Consider the following 24,087-nt stretch of genomic DNA (forward strand, 5'->3'; position numbering starts at 1 on the left):
ACTGAAAGCTCTGGTTCTGGAAATTATATTCTAAACAGTGAAAAATTTTGCGAGCAAGTGGAATAGCAAGATAGGATTGCCACCTTGCAGTTCTGGGATATAGGAATACTCCATTGCAGCAGTTTAAATGCTAAATGGACATAAAGCTGAAAAGCATATTGCTTACTTCAACTGTATTACCAAAGCCTGAAAATTAACACAAAGTAACAGAAATAATTAGAAGAGATAGGTTGTTATGATAAATGCATAATTGTAACAAATTTTTGAGTAGAAGATAAATACAAAGCCACTGGAAAGTCAGTCTGTATTTATTTTACATTTGCTTACCGGGATGATCAGACTGGGTGTGAGCCTGTTTTCAGCAGAGGCCCGAGAGAAAAGCTCCTGGTAGGTCACAAAGATTACACAGTTTACACAGCATACAGTGTCTTAAATACCAAAGTTACAAGTAGGTTCAAAGTCATACAAGAAGGAGATAACATACATATCCCACTGAATATATAGTTTTGATTATATACAAGATATTGTGATCAGGGGAATAGATATACATTCATATGATAGAAAACTGCCCGAGACAAAGTGTTAAGACTTGACCAAGGGCAATAGAGATCAATGAAGTACTTAAGTGGGTTGGATTACAGGTTGAGCAATGTTAGCAGGGAGGATGGGAATGCAGATAATGTGAGAAGTAAGAGAGGTACACATATACACGAGTATAGAGGGAGAGGTGGGAGACTGTGTATTACTGGCCAAGGTATGGAGATGGGAGAGTAATGGCTAAGGGGGAATTAGCCAGGGCTGATACAAAAGCAGGTCCAGTAAATCTCAACCTCCCACTAAACTCTTTAGCTTAATCCAGGTTTGATTTCTCTGCCATAGAATGGTTCTTCATTTATTTCAACAATATTACTCTTGCAGTTAAGTACAACAAAAACCTATTGACAACCCAAAACACAGTTCCCCAAGGTTCAATTCGGTCTCCTTCTGCTGAGTACATTTATCAATTCCAAGTTGAAAAACTCATCCTACATGAGACAATCTTAATCTGAATACGTCTTGGAATCACAACAGCACAACTCCTCCCTTCACTTAAATCTTGCATATTGATGGTACAGTAGAAATTACCTTATCTCCTGGGTGTAAAAAACAGTATATTCTGGCATTTAGCAAAAAACTACCACAAGTTTTATTCATTACCGGTGGGTAACCACTAACATCTGACTAAGCAGTAAACAATCTTGGGGTCCTTGCAGAAGAGGAGCTATTTTGATATCCATTTGGTGGTTACCATCCAAAAAGCATACAGATTTGACCACCGGATCCTTTATAACAATGATACCCACACGCCAGTAGTAGCAAATTGTCCTTTTTTCCCCCACAGCATTTTTTAAATTACATATAAAATATTGTATCATGCTCTGTAACTTGCTCACACATACCATCTAGTACAACCACAAAAGAAACAGAAAATATTCCTTGCAAACAGAACTGAAAGGATTCAAGGTATGTCATAGTGTAAAACTGCATCTTGCTGCCTTTCAAGAGGAGACCCTTGCCTGGTATAATGGCACATTTAATGATTCTGTGTTGTCTGAAATCTTTGGCATAGCATACCCCCCTGATGACCCAAAAAGAAGAAGGCATCAGTCTCAATAAAAAATATCAACCATTCAAAATAAATTCCCCTTCTCATTAAAATTTAGACCATGAATTCATACTTTCGAGGAACTGGATTACTAAAATGGGCATCAGCAAGTGTTAACATGAGATCCAGGGCATTAATTTCCTCAATGGAAAATAAGTATTTTGTGTTCTGCTTCATTTTTTCTGAGTACCAGTGTCCCTCCCCCATCACTGTGTCTGCCAGTCCTTCTACTGCCTCTGGACTATCTCTGTCCTAAGGCTGTGGCTGGAGGGACACTGAAGGATGTTCAGTGGGGAGTATGCTGTTGACTGCTTCCACTGGGGTACTTTTTTCATTTTTTCATTTATGATCTACCCCTTGGTACCCCCCCCATGGTTTGCCAGGTATATCTAAGGGCCACCCCCTTTTATGGACCACACCTCCCCACAGGCAATGTCTACATGAACACTCCTCACAGAAAGGGTACAATTATCCCTCCCCTCCAGCACTTAAGACACCTAAGCCCCTAACAGAACATGGGTCACCAGGGCTGTAGTTAGGGCTTTCTCTCTGTGTATATATGCATTAATCACACACACACACACACACACACACACACACACACACACACACACACACACACCCACATACACCATGGTGCTGGCCAATGGACAGCGAGTATTAAGCTTATTTGCTAATCCTATGAAGAGATCTCTTAAAAGTGCTTCTAGCATGATTATTTTTGTACCCCACCCCAACTCAAATTCTCCTGGCATCCCTCAACCTTATTAAGACCTCTCACAAATAAAATTTATCAGTCTGTTTTAGAACGATAACCATATTAACATGTCAGTGTTGTCAACAAAAGGAGGAGTCCACTAATGATGAAAAGTAGTAGACACCATTGGTCACATTCAGGCAACTTGATGTTGTTAAAAGTAATACAAGCATTGGTAGCACTGCAGCAAGATCATTTTTTGTCAATATTCCATCCAAGATGCATAGGAGGCAAAGGAACATAAGAACTTTAGAAAAGGAATAAATTATACAAATACAAAGCACAGAATATCATTCCCGATAAATTGCTTCTGCCTGTATGTTACATTTTAGAATTTATGTGTCACATGCTTAAATTATCTCATAGTACTTTCTCCTTCCTGATACCCATTCCACTTGCAGACTTATGAGCAGGGGCACTGATTGTTAAGCTTAAATATTAATGATACTCTGGGGAAAGTCCTTGATGATTACTTGTAAATTCACCTTTCACATCATCTTAGAATGCATTGGATGTCAGTAAATAAAAAGGTCATACTGAAGTTTAGAAGTTCTGTGTGCATTTTGCAAAGCTCAAGAGTAATGAGCTACTTATAAACTGTTAAAAACGCAAGGACGACAACATATTTCGGAGTGTTGCCACAGATAAAATGAAATCCAAATAAAGGATATCACTTCAAAACAAAACTATAACAAGGGGTGGGATTTACACTCAATGATAACTCCACAGATTTGATTTAATTTTAAACTGGCACAGACACGCATCAGTGATGCGTGCATAGACACATTTATATCTTCTCTTCGACAGAAGGAAATTGCTTTACCAACATGTCAAAACAAATTCAGAAAGCATAGTCACTGGCAATGTATAAAGCACAGTACCCGCAAGTTGCGTAGGTTATAAAAGCTTCCCATTACAAGAAAATGCAAGCTCACTTTTTGCAAATGACTTTCAGCATAAAACTGCCAAACTCTCTGAAGCCACATCATCATCATAAGCAAGGATCAAAAAGCATTCAGTGTAAACATGTACAAAGCTATAAGGCTAAAGTCAGTCCAATATGAATTACGATGCAATGCAGTTGCTACCAGTTAAACTGAAAAAAATGCAGTTTGTCAGTGCTGGCACAGGTGAGGTGACCATTACAGTTCCTTACCCACTCTTCCCTAATGCACACAGTCTGTCCACCACTGGATCACCTAATATGACCAGGAGAACTTACCTGCAGTCAACAGAGTTGAGGCACAAGGAATGCCCAAAACTACCCCAAGTCAATATAGCCATTACAGACAAATCCTTTTTCAGCTCTGTACTGCGTCTATGGTTGCCTACCTTAGACAACAAGAAAACAAAAAGAAACCACTTACCTCAAGACGGCAAATGGCAGCTCACTACAGGAAGCATACAGAGTGCAGCAGCTGCTTCAATAACTGTCCCACAAGATTCCCTAAACTTCTACCCTACTCTGATGTCCCCACACTGTCTCTTCTGAGTCTCCAGCATATGCACCCTACATGCCACCTAGCGACAAGCCAGCTGGATTTTAACTAATTACAGTTGCTCATGCTGGCAGCAATCTTCTGCTACACACACATCATATTTCATATAATTAAGTATTTAAAGCTGTCTAACCATCTTGTAAACACTAGCAATGCTACAATGCTTCTCAGCTTTCTACAAGAGACTTTTGTCAAGTATACCATACATAATGTATAGCCTTTTGTAAACCTGTAAAATGTTTTGATGTGTTCTTGATACCTATGGATTCAGGCTGTGACTAAAAAGGGTCTATGGGTCACTCCACTTACCCATTAAATTAAGTAATGACAATATGTCTCTAAACGTTTCCTGTATATTCTCCACAAAGGAGATTCAGGATGCATGCCCAAATCCTGCTTCAGCATACCATGTCATTCAAAGTGAGCTAAATGTTTTCCACTGCAAGATGATGAAATTATACAATGATAATGAGTCAGATGGTGCCCCTCATGATTTCTCTCTCCAAAACAATTATGTGGACTTAACTTTCTCACCTTTAGTATTATGCCTCTTCTGTAATGTAGACCTGCAAATTATTTGAATTTAAAGTGCAATGTAAGCAGCAGTATACTGCAAGTGATCACTTATATAATTTTCTGTGCTGATCACTTTTTTTTTATTTTATATATTTACGCACAGCACTATTTTATCTGTCTTCTTGGGAAATCAAGTTGTCATTGCAGGTCTACTACACCCATCAGCGTTTTCCTAGCCCTTTACCTGCTTAAACTTTGTAGAAAGATAGTATAATAAATACTGGCCATTTCTGGCAATTTTCACTCTTTGTATTATCCAAAACACAATGGTAAACACAAAGTTGCATCTGTATCTTCAATTTTAATGAAAAAATATTTTAATGCTAGTTTTGTCATACGCTAACATATACAGAGAATAAATAGGTCACTTTTCTAAAGATATATACTCCTTTACACCTGAAATCACACTACCATTATACATATTTTTATATAGCTTTTTTATCTTATTCTAAAGAAAACCGAAACTTACTCATTTGTTTTCAACAGTGCTTTTGTAAAAGTGGAACTCAAAATACACAGTTCATTCCAGCCTGAATTTCACTGACTGCAAAAGAAAATCTCTATTTCAATATGATCATATGAAATTTTCATGACAAGACTCCTTGATAATCCCACTTTCGTTTTTATTTTGCTCAGTCTAACTTGTAGGGGGAAAAGCAGAAAACAGCATCTCGACCATGGGCATGCCTCTCAGAACATGTAAAAATACACACATTTTGTTAAAACTATTTTTGTTTCTCATTTCATAAGAAAACATTATTCAGATTATGACAGCTTGAAAAATGCATATTTCTGTGAAATGAATGGGAAAATTAGAGCACCGAAATGGCTATATACGGCAGCGGGTTGTGTACAGCAATTAAGAATAGTTTCTCTATAACCATACAGATGTATAACAGTAAATGAAATGCCCTTAGCTGGTGGCTCCTGCTGTAAAGACAGACACACATTGCTATCTTCTTGTAAAGTAGTTTATTGCACACAAGTCTAACCTGGATTGGAGGTCATAAATTAAAGGAGGACAAAAACAAATCTGCATTAAGTAGAAATAAAATGAATTTTCACTTCTGATGTAATGAGAACTCAGGAAAGGAGTATTTTTGTCCATTACTGTACTTTGTGTAGTAAGCAGGAAGTCACCACTGCACCCACAATGAAAACAGAATATAATGCAAAATGTCACACCAAACCAGTAAAGGCACACGAGCTACTAGGACCTGTCTTTGCAAGACCATATTTCTGTCTTTTAGAGATTTCATTATAAAACTTTCGCATAATAATAGTGTTCAACTACTAAATACACAAGATTCCAAATCTAACCAACAAACTTCCAGTGAGGAACATCTCTTTTAATCCTCAGCTATAACTCTTTAAAAGCATGACACTGTAGCAATAGTATGCTACAAGTGGAAAAAAATATCTCTTCTGTTGAAATAGATAATTTTCACTAAAGAGGTATTTTTAACTCTATTTTATGGTATTACTGTACTCAGTATAAAGGGCAGATGTTCACCACAGCAACCATATTGAAAGCAGTATAACACAAATTGTAAGACTGTGGCAGCAAGGGCATCAACTAAAGCTACTGGGGCCCATCTTTGAAAATCTCTCTCTCTGTTCCATTTGCAAGTTTATTATGAAACTTTAAAAAAACAGGGTACTTGGCCACAAAAAACAACTTAGGCTACAATTCTAACCTCAGCATTTCAACTGAAGCTCACCTCTGAATTTAACTATACAGTTTTAGGCAATTGAAGGCATGGCACTATAACCTCAGCATGTTACAAATGAAACTAAACAATTTTATATATTATACACATATACATACACACATTTTATATATATATTTATATATATATATATATATATATATATATATATATATATATATATATATATAAAAAACACACAATATATGAACACCAGTTCCAGAAGACAATATAAATATATATATATATATATATATATATATATATATATATATATATAGTTTTGTTTTGCTTTTTGGTGGGATGTTTTAGGAATCTGATTAGCTGCTGTGCCAAACAATCAGAATCATGCAGAGTATTCAGTCTCATTTAACTCATCAGAAAGTATTGGCTGTGCAAACAAACCTACCTCTTTGCCACAACTGCCATCACATTTCTAGAAACAGTATTGCCCCCCCCCCCCCCCCCAGACACTCTTCAGAAACACTGGAAACCATTTCTTTCACAGTCTTTCTGCTCAGTAGGTAATAGAGAACTCATCTAAACTATACATACACCTCAGCACAAACTGCCACATAAAACACTGGTAGTGAGACACTTCAAAAGCTACCATGCTGGACTCCATCAACTTCTTTCCCCTGAGATTCTAGCCTCTTGCCTTCTTTATCTTGATGGACCGGTTTTGAAGACTGTGGGTTTTTATTAATAGAAAAAGTTGAAGGGGACACAGAAGCAGGCTTGAAGTCAGTCATGGCTGTTTACACCCTGAATTTCCTAACACTTTTTTAGGTAGACATTCATTCAGCAGGGGAACATTGCAAATTTTCTTAAAAACATCCTCCAACTTTTGGAAGAAGGGAGGGAAGGTCACTACATCCAGGGCCCTTATCCCCCCAGAAGATCACTGAACCCTTCTGATAGTATGGTCAGCCAATAACTGATCCCAAATGAATACATCCTCAAAATCTAGGCATAAACTGTGGAAAAAAACATCTGTTTGGTTTCTGAATCTGTCCATGCTCAGATGAAACTGACCGGTCAGACTCTGACATTTTCAAAACCACAGATTCTGGATCCCCTTCAAAAGCAGGATCTTTGGGAGGTTGAATGGGGGGTGAGAGCAGCAGCCTTACCCCATAATTAGTCTGAATAATGGATCTAGCCATACCCTCTGTCTCAAGTGAAAACAGTCACAATCTGCTGTCCTGCAATTTGGTGGGACTTCTGTCTCTTTTTACATGCACTGCAATAGTGGGAGAATCCACAAATGGACATTAATACTGGCAACAAATTCTGTACCCCTGACTTCCCCTGCACCTAAAGAATTTAGTTCTCCCGCATCTGAAACAGGCAATGGTACAGTCCTGATCGACTCTCTGGCCTGTGTGTCACACACCATTGTGGTATTTCCACCACACCAAGCTACCTGGAGGAAAAAAGAAGGCAAGTGGTACAATAGCTTGCCCAAGGCTACTGTGGAGTCACAGACCACAGACTGAGCTATGTTTCTGTATTTTCTTTTATGTTTTGTAGGTGCACAAGAGATAGCTAATGGTGGTGTAGGGGACTGTATCAGAGTCCATCAAGTCAGGGAACAAAAAGCTAGCCACAGCAATATCAAACAATGGCTGCACGGTCCATCAGTTAAAAAAAAATCTATTTCTGCAGGGAACAGTGAATAAAAAGACAGTACGCAACATAATTCAAAGTGCAAAATATATGCACAAAGGACCCCTATTTTTATATTAAAAAAACTTTCAGCCCCAAATGATTAGAAACAGCATAAACCAATTTTAGACAAGTAAAGCATAAATGTAAGAAAACATATTGTCAGAAATGTGTTTGTTTGTGTCTTTCGGCTTTTCCCAGTTAGGGGTCGCCACAGAGGAACTCCGGTCCGCTAATGATTGGCAGTAGATTTTTACGTGCTGGCTTGCCGGGCCGAACGCACAACCTTCAACGAAGGAATGCCCATTCTCGCATGTCGCCACACAGAAGACGCTTTAACTGAGAGTTACCTTCAGTAATACCACCACCAAAGAAAAAATGCAACATCAGCAAATTTTCCTGTCAAACTTCCAAATAAAGCTTTTAATCAACAGAAAAAGGAAAGATTACCTCACGGCTCTGGAAACATGTGGGAATAAGGGGAAATATATAAAATGGCCTTAGTACAGAAAACTAAACATTAACAAAAGGCCATAAAAAACATTCAATGGCTAAAAATGCTCAGAAACCAAAAATCAGCTTATCACAACCATTATAGCCCTAGCATATGCAAATTTCCAATTGGAAAAAATAAATAAAATAGTCAAAGCATCGGAAAACACTATCCAAGCACTGACAGAAAAAGCAGAAAACCCCAAAGGGTTTCTTATCTGAGCTCAGAAGCTGAAGAAATCTGAAGTAAGGAGTTGTCTTCCAAGAGATCCTTCTTTTACTATGGCACTAAAAAACTGAAAAGGTCTTGTTTGTGGATGTGTGAGGCAGTCCCTTTACTGCCAGGTGAGTGGTCCCTCACACCCATAGATAGGCAGTGGCATGGACTCTAAGCTTTAGTGTACTGCCAGAGGAAAGTAGCAGGGCACTACCACCCAAACATCAGTAAAGCAGTATGTTAGCTGAACACATGATGAAACCACCACAGAAATTGCTGCTTGATGCAAGGCAAAGGAGGACTGAAATACCAAAGGACGACAATGTTGAAGTGATATTGTCTTTAATACTACTGAAGCTTCCTCCTGTGGAGTCTGGAGAAAGGAACAATAGGAATGATGGCAGCCATGTACCCTACAGCCCACAGAAACTCTCTTGCAGACACCACTGGTAAAGGAGGGGACTGGAAGAAGGCTGTTAAAGAGGCGACCTTGGGAGGAAGAAAAAACATAGTAGGCAAGGTTAGAGTCCTGTATCCCAGGAAATCATTATGCTGCAAATAGTCAAAGCAGTTTTTTTTTTTTTTTTTGAGATTGAGGGTGAACCCACACTTTGCTGCAGAAGCATGATAAAGCTGAGATTCTGAAGAAGCTGCTGCTACTGGGAAAAAACATGCATGAGAAGACCATCCAAATAGGAAAAAATTTGGATACAAAGCTTTTACAGAAAGTTATGACTGCAGCCAGGCATTTGGTAAAGGGTCTTGGAGCTGTAGAGAGACCAAAAACAAAGCAGAGAACTGATAATGTGATGAAGAAACAAGGGAACAGTAAAAAAAAAAATTCATGAAGAGAGGCTGAGTAGGAATGTGAAAATAAGCATCTTTTAGGTCCAGCAAGACCAGCTAGGATGGAGGTAGCAGCAAGGGAAACAGGGGCTTGAGTGAGAGGGCATTTTGAAAGAGGGACCCTCAGAAAAGTGTTAAGGAAGAAGATATCCAGAATGGGCCTCCAAGAGCTCTCTTTCCTGGAAACCAGAAACATCCTGGAAAACACCCTGTGCCTCTCTGGTGAGAGGAATAGGCTGAATAGTTCTCGGAGCCAAAAGGTCCCAAATTGAAGGCAAAGTGGAGGTGGAGGAATCCTTTAAAAGGGGGGAAGGGATTTCCAAACTACGAAGAAACCTTTTCATATTATGAAAAGAACCCATGAATCGGTGGTGATCTGTTGCCATATTGGGGTATCCAGAGGGAAAAAGGAATCTGGCTGAGGGGCAGGGAAAGAAACATCAGAGAAGCATATTTTTGTCAGTAAAAAAGGGATTTTTGACCACTACAATCCTGAGTGGTTTTGTCCGAATAAGATTTATTACACCTCAGGGGAGGCTTCTGTTTAGACACAAAGGAAGACTTAGAAGAATAATTTCTTTGAAACTTAGGGATAGGGAAAAGAACAGTTTTGTTGAGGTCCTCTATAATCTTCTCTAACATTGTAAGATTTTAAAAAGCTCTTTAGCTACAAAATCAAAAAGATTCTTGGAGGCCAACGGAAAATCCTACAAATTGGCTTTTATATCATCAGGAAGAGATGATGACCTAAGGCAGCAGTACTTGCATAAAAAAGAACCTGATGAAGCAGCCCTAGAAGATGCATTAGCAGCATCATTTCTGCATTCGATCAAACGGCAATCCACTTCAGAAGGAGAACTCAAAAAAATCACACAAGTCTTAGCATCAAAATCAGACATGTCAGTCAAAACATCTCCAGGTTTAGACAGAAGAACCAGCACATACATACGAGTCTGGTAGTTTATGGCTCTGAAAGCGAAGGTGCCCTAGGTATAAAATTTTTCCCCCATATCTGTTCAAAGCCTTAATGTCCTTGTCAGAAGAGAAAAGTGTGGAAGAAGACAGTAATTTAGAAAGTTTATCATCAGAAAAAGAATGACTGCAGGGTTAGAGGAGAGATTCTTATACAAGAACATTTTAGCCTCAGATACCTTGTAAAACCGATCATGTTTCTTAGATACAGAAGGATACGGCTCAGGAGCCTGGGAAGCAGCAGAATAAATGTGTCCAGAAGGGCTTCTAACACAGGAAGGACTGCAGAAGGCATGGAAGAATCAATCTGTAAAAGGACATATACTTTTTTTTGAACTTCAGAAATTTGGTAACTCTCCCAATGAACGTTCTCCATCACTTGTACAATGGTGTCACCAAAAGAAAGCTCCTCAACAAGGGAATCCGTAGAAAGAGTATCCTCATTCTCTAACCCTACAGCAAGAGGAGAATGGATCCAAGAAGAAAATGCTAGGGTCTCTTCCCAAAATCCAATTACACATCTTTATCTGAAGAGAGGCTTGGTAGCTGGAATGAGGCAAATGAACTGACAGACTGAATTCAAAAAGTAGTGCTTGGACTTGGTGGCAAAAACATTCTGAGGATTAGGAATCCTTACGTCACTTATGTACCTTACATCCTGGATATAGGACATACATCTGACATATGATACCTGGAAGTGCCTAAGGCTTTAGTCTGGTGGCCAGATATATGGTTATCCTTGCCAGGATATCACTTTAGTGAGGAATACTGCAACAGTAATAGGGAAGGACATCCAGGGGTTCCTTAATACATTTCACATAGATTCTCCACAAGACAACAATAATATTAATCTCAAGCAGGTACTTCACTACTGTAACTCCAGATAAAACCTAAACAGAAAATTTCTCAGCACTATCAGCAATGTTAAGCATACTGCGTCTTGCTTCAGTTTTGAAAATGTAACCAGCACGTCATTCAACAATCCATCGGTCCTTACAAACAGTACTGTTTAAGTTCTAGATCGCATCAGGCCAGCTCAGGTAGAGTACAAACCACTATACCCAAGCAATCCAATTTCAATAAGTAACTCTAGCTTCTGACACAGCTGGCATGGGCTACAATTTTACTATAGTATGAGAGAACCAAGAAATATCAGCTTATTCCAGACCTCACTACAAACACTCCTCCCTACTGTAAATATAAAAAGGCAATCTAAGGTGCCTGAACAGCACATGTACTAGTGCATGTAAATGTAAAAGCAAGAAAAGTCTATTTAAAATTGTCCATATATAGTAAACTCTCAGTTAAACGGAACTCTAACAACCAGAAAAAAATCGAATAACAGTATTAACAATTCAGTTTTTCATGTGTTGTACTTTGTTTTCCCCCGCAGAAACATACCTTATGTTTTTAGAGTTTTAAAAAGGAAGATGCAAATAAATTCTCCCTCTCCAACCTGAGAACAAGTCAAATCAAACAAGTGAAATGTCTACACTCACTCTATACTTTGTCAGTTTGCATCAGATTGCACATTCTCTCTCCGATCTCACACACACACACTTCAGCTTTCATACATTTCTTCAAACTCTCACAAAGTCACTTCTGCTTTCATATATGCATTCACTCTCTCTCTATTCAGTTCTAATCCAGTCAGCATGCCAATAAATAACGTTCAACATGCCATGCTTTCTAGCGGAAATATAAAAGTTTAAAATATTATTATTCCGGACGGGCTTTTAATTACTGTATTTCAATATTAAAATCAAATCAGTACAGTGTTTATGGTATGGTATAGTAAAGGATACAGTATGTCAGGTCTATTTTTAACAGCAACTCTCAAGCAACCAGAAACTACAGTTATCAGACATCTACCAATCCCTATGTTTGTCAGTTAACTGAGAGTTTACTGTTTACTGCATTTATCCCTTGTGACCAAGATCATAAATGAAAAGGGTTGGAGAGGTACTTGTTTAAAAATAAATAAGTTAAACAAATTTAAAAATATTTTTTTCCTGTAGTTTCTGTATGCAGAGATTCTACCATTAGGCACTGCAATATAATGCAAAAGAAGGAAACTATTTATTTATTTTATTTTAAATTTGATGACAGGGAAAGTCCGACTGGACACAGGACCATTTTCAGCGGAGGCCCAGGGAGAAAAGCTCCCCTTAATACAATGTTACAATACATGTTGTAAAATACATAACTGTGTTCTTAAGGCATGGAATTAAACATTTAAAAAACATATTTAACATTTCTGCATAGACATAAAAAATCAAGAGCTTCAGAATAAAACTTAAACATTTCTACATAGATATTTAAATCAAAACTATCAAAATAGAACATTGTTTGGTAAGAGTAAGTATTCAGAGGTTAGAAATTTATAGCAAGAATAGGTATTCAGAGGTTTGAAACTTTTGAACAAATCTAGAAATAAACTACCTGGAAAAGGAAAAGCATCCAAGCATTCAACATTAAGCAACAGTTTCCAGTATCTCTAGGAAATGTAACACAAACAGTAGTTTTAGTAGTCTGCTGACAAGTGAAAACTTTCCTTGGATTCTGCACTATTTTGCCTCGAAAACAATAAATACAGCACTTCAGTGTTTATGCAAGTTCAGGAAGGTAGAACATCCCAAGGGGGCTATTTTAATAGCATCCTCTGCAAATCCATGTGCAACAAACATTACAAGTCAGTAAAACCTACACAAAATTGGGCCAAGGTGCAAAAGCAATACAAAATGAAAAAGTATGAGCTGTGCAGTGCTTTTGTATTTGTGTTTCTGTTAGACCACTTGGGTGTTTGCCTTTGCAGTCAAAATTCAAGTCAGAGTTCTGGAATTGGACATGGAGGGCAAAGTCCAGGTGATTTAACAGAAGCACAGATGGGTAAACACAACCCCCCCCCCCAAATTAAACAGAATAATCAAACTTACTAAATATCATCTGTTAATCATTTCTTTTCCAGCTGGATCTAACTGGTCTATTGCAAGCTGACTAGGCTAGGGATGGTGGAATGGTAAAGCAAAGAAATAAGTGACTATTGACTATACACAAAAGACAAAAAAAGAGATTAATCCACGTGTGCTGAGAGAAGAAAGCATGCCAAAGCAGCAGGAGTAAGTGTGAGGCATGGTGAGCACAAATCATATACAAAAAAACCCAGTTTGGCTCTTGCAACAGCAGCAGAAACTCAAATGTCATAACAACATATTTTATGTACATAAGATATCTTTCAACTTCTCTGCTTAAGAATTCTGGATAATGCCAAAAATATTGGGGAGGGACGACAAAGGCCCAAAATCAGAAATAATTACTATAATTTCAAATACAACATTAATAGAACTGGTTTTGCATCAACATGCATCTTACTTAGCAATAAAAAGTACGAAATTCTACTGACTTGCTTGTAATCCTCCATGATTTACCATAAATGACTGTGTGGTCATAATGTCTCACTGCTTTGGAAATCTGGAGTTTGTCTATAAAATGGAGATCTTTTTACATTCCTAGAGAGCTAAATGGAATCTGCATAACAGTGTTGTATATCCCACCTACTGCCAACACAAATGAGGCACTCACAAAATTGTACCAGTCTACTTGTGACACGCAGAATAAACACCCTGAGTCTACTCGTGATAGCTGGTGATTTTAATCAGGCTGATCTAAAGTCAGCACTCCCCCATTACTACCAGCATGTAAACTTTCCAACAAGGGGTAGGAGTACATTGGATAAAGTGTACACCAATATACAGCAAGCCTACAAAGCAGTGGGGCATCAAAACCTTGGCGGCTATGATCATCTTTCCATCATGCTGGTGCCTGCTTATAAACCTGCTCTGGTCAGGGAGAAACCCACTGTGATACAGATCAGGATTTGGCCTGAGGAAGCATTATCAGCTCTCCTTGATTGTTTTGAGTGTACTAACTGGAGCTTTCAAACAGGCAACCACAACAGACCAGCAGATCGACCTAGATAAATATACTGAAGTAGTGATGGTTTACATCATAAAATGCATTGATGATGTCACAGAAATCAGAAGCATCATCACGAGAATTAACCAAACACCATGGCTTACAAGTAAGGTCTATGATCTTCTGAAGGCACGAAATTCAGCATTCAGGGCAAATGACAGGGAAGCCTTAAGGGTGGCAAGGGCAAACCTGAAAAAAAGACATAAAAGAGGCTAAGAGGGAATATGGGAGGAAGGTACTAAACTACTTCGAGGACATGGCGGATACCAAATGGTTGTGGCAGGGTATGCAACAAATTATGGACTATAACACAAGAGCTGTACGATGTGATAACACTGACTGCCTGGACAGGCTGAATAACTTTTTTGGGAAATTTGAAGAGAGAACACCACAACTGTGCAAAGGTTACACATAGAGCAGTATGACGCAGTACTCAGCCTGAGCCCAATGGGAGTAAAAAGGGTGCAACAAAGTCAATCTCAGAAAGGCAGCCAGTCCAGGCAATATCTTGGGTAAGGTGTTAAAGAGCTCTGCAGACCAACTACGTACAGTACTCGCAGACATATTTAATACCTCACTTGGTCTAGCAAAGGTCCCTTCATGTTGCAAAGTAACAAATGTCATAGCTCTACCCAAAACAGTCTCATCCTCCAGCTTGAACTACTTCAGGCCTGTTGCACCAACATCCAGAGTTATGAAATGTTTTGAGAGGTTAGTCAAGAAACATTTAGTCTGTGGAAGTACCATCAACTTTTGATCCACTGCAGTTTGCTTACAGAGAAAACAGATCCACGGCTGATGCAAACAGCAGTCACATGGCATCTTGCTCTTGAGCATCTGGAGAGCAAGGACAGCTATGTGAGAATGCTATTCATCAATTTTAGCTCAGCCCTTAATATAGTTGTCCCTTGTCTGCAAAGAAAGATGAAAAAATGTTATGTTACAACGTTTAATAGAAACACCACTGATATAAGAAGAATTAATAATAACTGGTGTATTTTAAGATCTCTACCACAGTTGCACTGTGTAATTGATATTTCTAATACCGGAATTCCCTCAGTCTACAACAGACGTTGTGCTATAAAGACATGTACATAGGTTTATAGGTAGATTCATAGACATGTACATAGGTTTATAGGTAGATTCATAGGTAGGTACTAGGCTATCAGCCCTGGGGCCTATACAAGCCCAGCCAAAAGGTACCCTGGCTTTTGCCACCCAAGAAAATTATTTTCCTGTGCCAGTGTCGAGCAGAGCCACAGAGGCGATCCCCAGGGTGAATTTCCTATTTCCCATCCAATCATCAAGATTTTTCTTGAAGAGTGCTAATGAGGAGCTTTGTTTGATATAGACAAGTAGTTTATTCCAGAGTATGGGAAGTCTCTGGGACAGGAATCTATCCTTCCGGCATGTTCTGTTTATTGTGGTGACAAGGTTTAGGTCCCTAGAGCGTGTAGCTCAGAGGGACTGGGATTTCTTTAAGTGGAGCATGTCCAACAGCTCTGGGTTTGACATAGCTTTGAATATTAGGCAGAGATCACCTCTGTGTAGGCGATATGTGACGGAGTAAAGTTTAAGTTTTTTGAGACGGTCTACGTAGGGCATCTGTTTGAGGCCGGTAATCCTCTTTGTGAGGTATTTCTTCGGCCTTTCCAGTTGTTGTAGATGTCTTGTGAGGTGCATACCAAAAGGGGCGTTGTACTCTATAATGGGTCTAATGAGTGACGAGTAGAGGGGAGCAATGACCTCTTTTTTTCTGGATGAGAAACCTTTTGTGATGAGGTGTGCCACGTAGAAGGATTTCCTGATTGACGTTGTTTTGCCTTATTGGCTGTGGTTGAGTGGCACACTGAGTCTGCGGGCTATGTCTCATTTGGCTTGTGTTGGGAGATGGAGGTTGCTTGTGTTTCTGCTTTCGAGGTCTCTGTTGCTTAGACAGATTATTATAGAGAGCCTCCGCGAATGTTTTTGCGTTACTATGTGTGGATTCTGGTGGTGTAGATTTAGTGAGACTATGTGACGAGTGTGGTGTGGTGCAAGTGTTTACCTTCTCCTATTGACTGTCAAGTTCAGTCTTTATTGGAGAGAGCTTTACCTCCAGTTTGGCTAGATAAGTGCATCTCTCACAGGTTGTAGTGTTGGGTGGTAGGAGGAGAGGGTTGTCCGTGTACATGAGGCAACTGCCCAAGTTGCCCAGATTCATCAGATAGACAGGAGAGAACACTGGGAGCTGACCCTTGGACATGCCTGAATAAAAAACTATTTTCCTCTAGATAAGTGAGGAAAGTGAGTACAAGAGCTGCTTTTCTCTAAGCAAGTGAGGAAAGTAAGTACCAAAACTATTTTCCTCTAGGTAATGAGGAAGGTTGAATGCTGTAGTAATTAGTAGGTTATTTAGTGCTTACAAGTTCTGAACAAGTGCTGATCACGAATAAGCAAATTCAAGTGCTAAAACTAAGAATCTGGACTAAACTAGCTACAGGAAAGGGGGGAAACAAGTGCAAATGCGGGCTTTTAAATCAGAAAGTTGAGAGAGATGGAAAAACTGCCCAAACGGCCAATAACTACAATTTCTGGGTCAGAACCACTCCTTATGTGGCAGATAGGTTACCTAGTGCTTACCACTCCCACTGATAAGCTAGAAGGCTTCCCTCCAACACATTAAAAATGCAATTAAATTAAAAATGACTAAATACAAGTGCAGGAGGAGTCTATTAGGTAGAATGAGGTAAAGAGATGGGACTGGGGGGAGTGTCCCAGATCAAGTCTACAGTGGGGGCGGGCAACTGCAAAAGCTTCCAAATTTAAACAACAAAACAGGAATAGAGAGAGTGGGTATGGGAAAACCAACACCTTCAGCAGAGATCTGAAAAACTGTACAGTGAAGCAAAAATAACAGTGCACAACTCTGAAGTCAGCCAGCAAGGACATAAAATTACTCAAACAACAATTACCAGTACACAACTCTGAAGTGGCAGAAAAATATACTCAGCTCTGTATATCTCCAGAGAGTTTGAAGAGCACTCTGTCAGGACACAGGAAGGCTTCCAGCAATGATATGACAGAAAGCTAATACTAATATAAACCACGCTATACCTTGTTACAATTGTTGTGATGCCATAAATAAAAAAGTTGTCTTTATTCACCCAGAAACTGGGAAGGGATGTAAATTCAGATGCCCTGCTACATGTAATACTACACATATAGTCTATCTTGCTACTTGTAAACTATGTACAGCTTTTTATGTAGGCAAATCGACCAGAAGACTTAAGGGCAGAATCATTGAGCATAGATCAGATACTAGAAGGAATATCAGTATAAATTCATTAGCCAAACATACAAATGAATGTGGCAATGGCCACATATTTATTTTTATGGTGACAGATAAAATGATTAAGAACTTGAGAAAAGGGGATATTAATAATAAATTAGAAATTAAGGAATATGAATGGATTTTAAGAATGAATGCCGACACTTTACCTGGTTTAAATCAGACAGTGTCATTAAAACCTATATTAAAGTTTAAGCAAATATGTTCGCAATAGTATTGTTTTACTTTTTTAACTGAATGTTAATTGATTATTAGTAGGCTGTGTGCGATTAGTATTTAAGTGAATGGTAAGTGAATGGCTTTATCTTTTGTTGTTATACAATGATGTTTTTTTTTTTTACCTGAAAGCTCTGTCTTTGCATTAAACAGTTTATCTTTAGCAGCGTTGCCCAGTTTCTTTTTCGTTTATACAATGTTATTTTATCTATTATTTATTAAGTCCAGCCAACCATTATTATTTATACTACTAACCCAGGTGTAATATTTTTTCTTCAGCTGGTACTGCTATGTGCTTCTTCACCCATAATGTGGTACATGGTTCATATGCAATACTATTACTTCAACTTTGCTTCTAGATGTACATTTTTAGTATTGTAACAAGTTTGTGTTTCTAGGAATATACGTAGCTACACACAAGTGTAGAGTTGATTTATAAGACGGTAGTATAATTACATGCTGTTTTAAATTATGCCTTTCTATGTATGCGATTTCTTATTCATCTGTCCCATGATGAGCTGATTGCATGGAATCTCATTTAATCTATACTTGTGTAGATCTAAATGACAAAGTTACTTTTGAATGTTGACTAAAATAAATAATTTTATCAGTGGCAGGATAAAAAGTAGGAAGCAAGATGAGATGTTTTCCAAAATTCTAGATAGTTAAGGGGTATAACAAGACAGCTGGAAATAGCAAGAAATTTATGACACCAGACTGCAGAGAAAGACTGAAAGATTGATTCAGTGTGAGATTACCACGCAAGAGTGTGACACTGCTCTCAGTCACGTTATGTTCTTCATTCTAACTGCATGCCTTTTTTTTCTCAATTCACTCGCACCTACAATAACAGTTTTTCTTTTGGTTGGAAGTATGAAGAACAATTAGAAGTATGTCTTAAAGTGTGCACACATTCCTTGTTGAAATCTGAAAGGATATTTACACAGCTATATGATATAGACTTGCAAAACATTGTCTGTAGGTAGGAACCACGCAGACCAGTAATTGGCATGCTTTATATTTATTCTGTAAAGTTCAGTTTCTATTAGCTGTTTATTTTGACCTACCTGATGCAAATCATCACCTCACAGCAGATGGCTCTGGAATCAAGCTGTTAATGAGATGATGCATCACAGTGGGTGATATCCTGAGGTGTTTTCAGTAAGAAATAGCATGAACAGCAGCTGCTTCTTACCTTTCATGTGGGCAGTACCAGGTTATGTGCTAAATCACTACCACAGAGACTGTATCCTAATAGCAGAAAGGTTATCACTTGTTTTGTGCGTAAATGCAATATCCTTGTGGTTAAATGTGATAAAAGTCAATATCAGTTGCATATCTTCCCCACGGTGTACTTAACCAGCTGGCTACCTGTTGGTTATCTAAAAAAACATCAACCTTCAAGGTTCTTTCGCCTTCTTTACTCATTTAAACTCTGGTTAGGGAAGCTGTTATCTAGAGATAGGCCTAAAAGGAACTGGTCAATATTGCTAATTTTGACAGACAATTGCATTAAAGAGTTCACATATAAACTTTAGCATGCATATTTTCAGAGTGCTCCTGTCAACACAGCAAGCCCTCAGACCCATCATAAGGTTAGGTAGCACAGTACTAGGTTGCTGCCCCCTGTTGCTGACTGTTTACCCTTGTGATGCTTTCCATAAAAAAATAATACAAATAAATCTGACAGAAGTTCCTCCTCCATGTTCAGACTGGATTTAATGTAACAGGGCAACTTACTGCAAAATACACCATACTGGCTGAGCTTTGATGGAAACAACTTCTTGAAACAAACAGTACAACCCTGACGATATTCAACAACATCAGATCCTCCATAAAACTCTGAACAAATTTCAGTAAACAAACCAGACCTTACAGTCACCCTTAAAATATCAAACTGTGTAGAGAAAGTTCTACTCAACTGTTACCTCAGGGAGTTAAAATTAAGGTGGTACAGCTGTCAGATACTGACTTTTCCCTAAGCAGTGTTAACTGTTGTGGAGGTACAATGTGCTTCTATGCATAGCCTATATGAAGGGACAAAAACAACCTAGCTCAAGCAACTGTTCAAAATACATAAGTGCAATTATAACCAAAAGTTAAGGACCAACTGCAACACAAGCCTGGGTAAGACTGTAAGAACACAGATTTAATGGGTTTTCAGGCCCTAGACACCATAATAAAGCACATCATATTTGCACATTCGACTTTTCATCTAAAACTGAAATGAAAGCTCCACAAACACTTCAAACTGTACAATTACCAAAACTGTATAATTGTGAAGGTTATGTCTATACATTGGTGGGTTTGGCATAATGGTTAAGGTCTTCACCTCAGATAAAAAGTACGGGGTTTGATTCTGATCTGGGGTTATTGGCTAGGCTTAAAATGACCCCTTAGAGCAGTTAACCTCATTCTCCTGTTTCTATGTCCTTTTTTTCAGAATGCAGTTTGTCAGCTGAGATCATGCAAGTATGTAGCATACATACTTTCTTTTAGGATCTCAATAAATGTTTACACCACAAATAAGAATTGGCAGATGTTAAACTGTGTACTTTTTTAAAGACAAAACATCTCTATTAAATTATCACTTATAACATAGCCAATCATGCATTTATATAAATGAAAAAACATATTGACAAGCCCAACTGCAAGCATTTTACATCACAAACCAATCAACATAATTCTAGTTGCAAACATTATGCATTACTTATAATCTACCCAATCATTGTCAGTCAAACATGGCATAGCTCATTCAAGTCCTGCTTTCATTTAAACCTCATTCCAACCCTAAGTATCGTTCCTACAATTCACATTTTTTGTATGTAATTTGCTCCTACCCTTTTCTAAAGATCCCAATTCCAGTTTTATCTCTGTTACTATATTCACTACTTCAGTACAGTTGGTTTAGACTTTGATTTCCATTTTCTAGTAATTGGTTTGGTGGCAGCCACCACAATTAGACACAAGGGCTTACTATGTCTAGGCAATTCAGATTCTGTATCACAGCTCAGAAAAATAATTTCCCTAGCTACATCAATTTGCTCACCCAGCATCTTTGACAGAGCAGTCTGCAAGGAATATTTAAAAGTCTGCCAACTCATTACACTCCCAGAAAATATGTTCTCAATCATCTCTTTCTTCCCCATCACATCTCCAACATTTGCTGTCCACCTGAGGAAAAATTCTCTGGAGTCTGCTTTGGGTATCAAAGTACCTGTGTAAACATTTCCAAACACAAATCTAAATCTTCTACATTCTGTTGCATACTTGGCAGACATACAGATATCCCCCCACTGTTTGTGAATTACTTAACCAATCTCTATTCCCAATCCTTTCTAACCTCCTCTGATTGATCCTTATAGTTATCATGCAATATTTTACATGCTCTACTATTTCCTTAATGGCGGCTTCTGTTCTAGACTCTACTAAAATCTCTACCAGTGGTGGTACTTTCATTTAAGACCGCCCTATTTATTCTCTCTTTGCCTGTACAATATCAATCCTTGATAGGGATGGTTCTCTCTAACCTGCACACCAAAAATAATTCTTGGAGTCTTCTCACTCTATTCCCTTTTTCCTCTAATTATTGGCCTCCTCTTGCCTATTGTCTGTATCCCTAATTGCAGTCATCCCTATTGGCAGAATCTCCTTTCGCTATTCCCGTGTTGGCTTAGTACTTAAAATACTGTGTTACTTTATGAATATAATATTCAATATTATTATTATTCTCCTTAAAGGTTTGCATCCAAAACATCAGTCTCTCCTTGTTTCTTGAGCTTCCTCCAGTTTCATTATCATCCATTTTCACTCTGAATTATATTTTCTGCTTGTGTTATGTATCGGAACCTTAACTGTGTTGCTCTGAAATACGCCTTCAAATCAGGTAATCGCAATCCTCCTGGTTATACTGGAAGAATACTGTTGTTGTATTCCCCTCCAATACAATATCCTTCAGTTCTTTATTAACTGCTATCCACAACTTCTCCTCTGGTTGATAAAAATGTGTGGCCCATGTACGATACTAAAGGGGCTAAACACCAACTGCTTTTATCTTACTATCCATATAACAGATCTTCCATTTCTCAGTTTTGTATCGTCTTTTGTTTAGTTTCTTCACACATAACTGCTACACTAGAATCATTTTAATCCATACTCAAATATTACATTTTATCATGGCCCCATAAATATGGATATTGCCAATTTATATGTGTGTATATAATTTACCACTATTGCCTTTGTTTTAACTTCAATAATTTTGCATCCCAAAAAGATAGGAAACAGTCTCAAAATGTTCCACAGCACTGTAACATGCTTTTCTTGTTTTGTCAGCTATAAAATAATACCTGCAATTAGACCCAGCTTTTCTTGACTACCATACCAATTATATCCTTGAATTTCTGAGTCTCATTTTCTTTGCCAATGGTTCTTAATATAATGCAAAGGGAAAAGGGGAAACACCTGCCTGGTTCCTCTGCTCAAGCAAAAATCATCAGAGAAGACCACACCCAATTGAATTTTCACCTCCAATCCCTGCCATCCTTCTAATCAACTTTATAATTTTATCAGTAAATGCAAAGGCTTCCATTGCCCTGCTCATAAAGTCCCAACTTACTCTGTCAAATGCTTTCACTGCATCAAGACCCACCAACAGCAGTGGTATTTTCTTACATTCTATCAGTGTTCTGTTAATGTTGTCAAATGTTTGTCTCCATTCCCCAAAACCACAATGATCCATATCTATCAATATTGGCATCACTTTTGCCATACATTTAGCCTTTACAGACAAACCCTTTATCATCATGATGTAGTACTGAAATGGGCATCTATGAAGCTTGATGTGATGGATCTTTACCCTCTTTAGGTATTACAGCTACCACTGCTTTCTTCTAGGATGTTGGTACTTGTCTTCCACTTAAAATTCTGTTAAACAAAATCTTCCAGATCTTTATCAGTTCTTTCCCTCCTAGCTTCCAAACTATGATAGGAATACAATCTATTCCTGGGGACTTTCCTGTAGATTGGTTATACATCACAGTTTTTATTTCATCTCCTCCTATCCTAACCATTACTAACCAAGTCTCCTCTACCTCTAAACTTGGCATATTTAATTCTTCCATAAACATTTCCATTTGTATCTTTTCTTGATTTCCATATTTTTCTGCTTTACAGAGACTCTCATAAAATTTCAGAAATATTTCTAATACCACTACAGGATCTCGTTACCTTCCTTGTTATAGGCTCCCTAAGCTTGATGACAGCCCTTTCTACTTTTTGTTGCCTGAGTCATTGTGCTATGAGTTTTTGTGTTCCAGTGTTATCAAAAAACAGTTGCTTAACAGGAGTCTTTCTAAACTTATGCATATTATCAAAGTAATCCCATATTAAACCTCCTCTCTAGCCTTTCCTTCAGTATACCTTAACACTGAAAGACACTCATTCCAGTCATACTCTTCAGTTTCTGTTTTATGAAATCTCATTCGTATCTACTGATAAAAATGCTTGAGTCAATGTCTGTAAATATTGTGTACTAACATTTTTGCTTATTACCGTGGGTGTATACTACGTTCTAACATTGTTTATTATTTTCTCTTTTTTTCTTCATTTATACAAATTGTACTTCTTTGCTGGTGTGACAGTCGGCGTAATTTAAATATTTTTTTTAATTTACTATTGTATTTCTGGAACTTTTCTCCCCTGGCCTCCACAAAATGGTACACATGTCCAGTCGGACTTTCTCGGTAAATAAATAAATACATTTTCTGTTTAGTACTCTGAAGTTGTTTCTCTCTCTGTTCTGTGAGATTCCCCCTATTGTGCAATACTTTTAACATTCGTCCGGCCCTGCAAGTTCTTGTCACTTCTTAACCACATATCCCTTTCATTGCCCCACTATTTTTAAACTCCACTTTAATTTTTGTCTCACTCCTTAGCTATATTCTTAGAAGAAATTTCCATCTTCTCTAATAGCTCCTGAATAATTTCCATTACCTATTCCTTAAATTCCTCACTTTTCAACAAATAGGTGGGAAAGCACCAGAGTCTCATTTTTATTTCATTACTCTGTGTTTTTAGTTAGGATTGGAGCATGATCTGAAATAGTTATTGGGTACATATCAGGACAGTTAATTAAATGCACATGTTCCTGTGAAATGTAAATTCAAACATGCCTAACCCAGTTTTT

General features: G+C 38.0%; 1 protein-coding gene across 2 annotated transcripts in view; it reads right to left on the reverse strand.

Annotated features, from left to right (window-relative positions):
- GDPD5 (glycerophosphodiester phosphodiesterase domain containing 5) overlaps window positions 1-24,087 on the reverse strand; it is a 1,733,766-nt gene that overhangs the window by 1,375,231 nt on the left and 334,448 nt on the right. The window contains exon 1 of one of the 2 annotated variants that reach the window (XM_044071141.1): window positions 12,824-13,097. The exons of the other annotated variant lie outside the window; for it this stretch is intronic. Coding sequence (XP_043927076.1) covers window positions 12,824-12,856 — 33 coding nt within the window. The 5' untranslated portion in view covers window positions 12,857-13,097. Of the gene's footprint in view, window positions 1-12,823; window positions 13,098-24,087 lie in introns of those variants that run through there. 2 annotated transcript variants of the gene reach the window in all.

Source organism: Protopterus annectens, chromosome 5.part0 (assembly GCF_019279795.1).
Source record: "Protopterus annectens isolate FY-2018-M chromosome 5.part0, PAN1.0, whole genome shotgun sequence".
Lineage (NCBI taxonomy): Eukaryota > Metazoa > Chordata > Ceratodontiformes > Protopteridae > Protopterus > Protopterus annectens.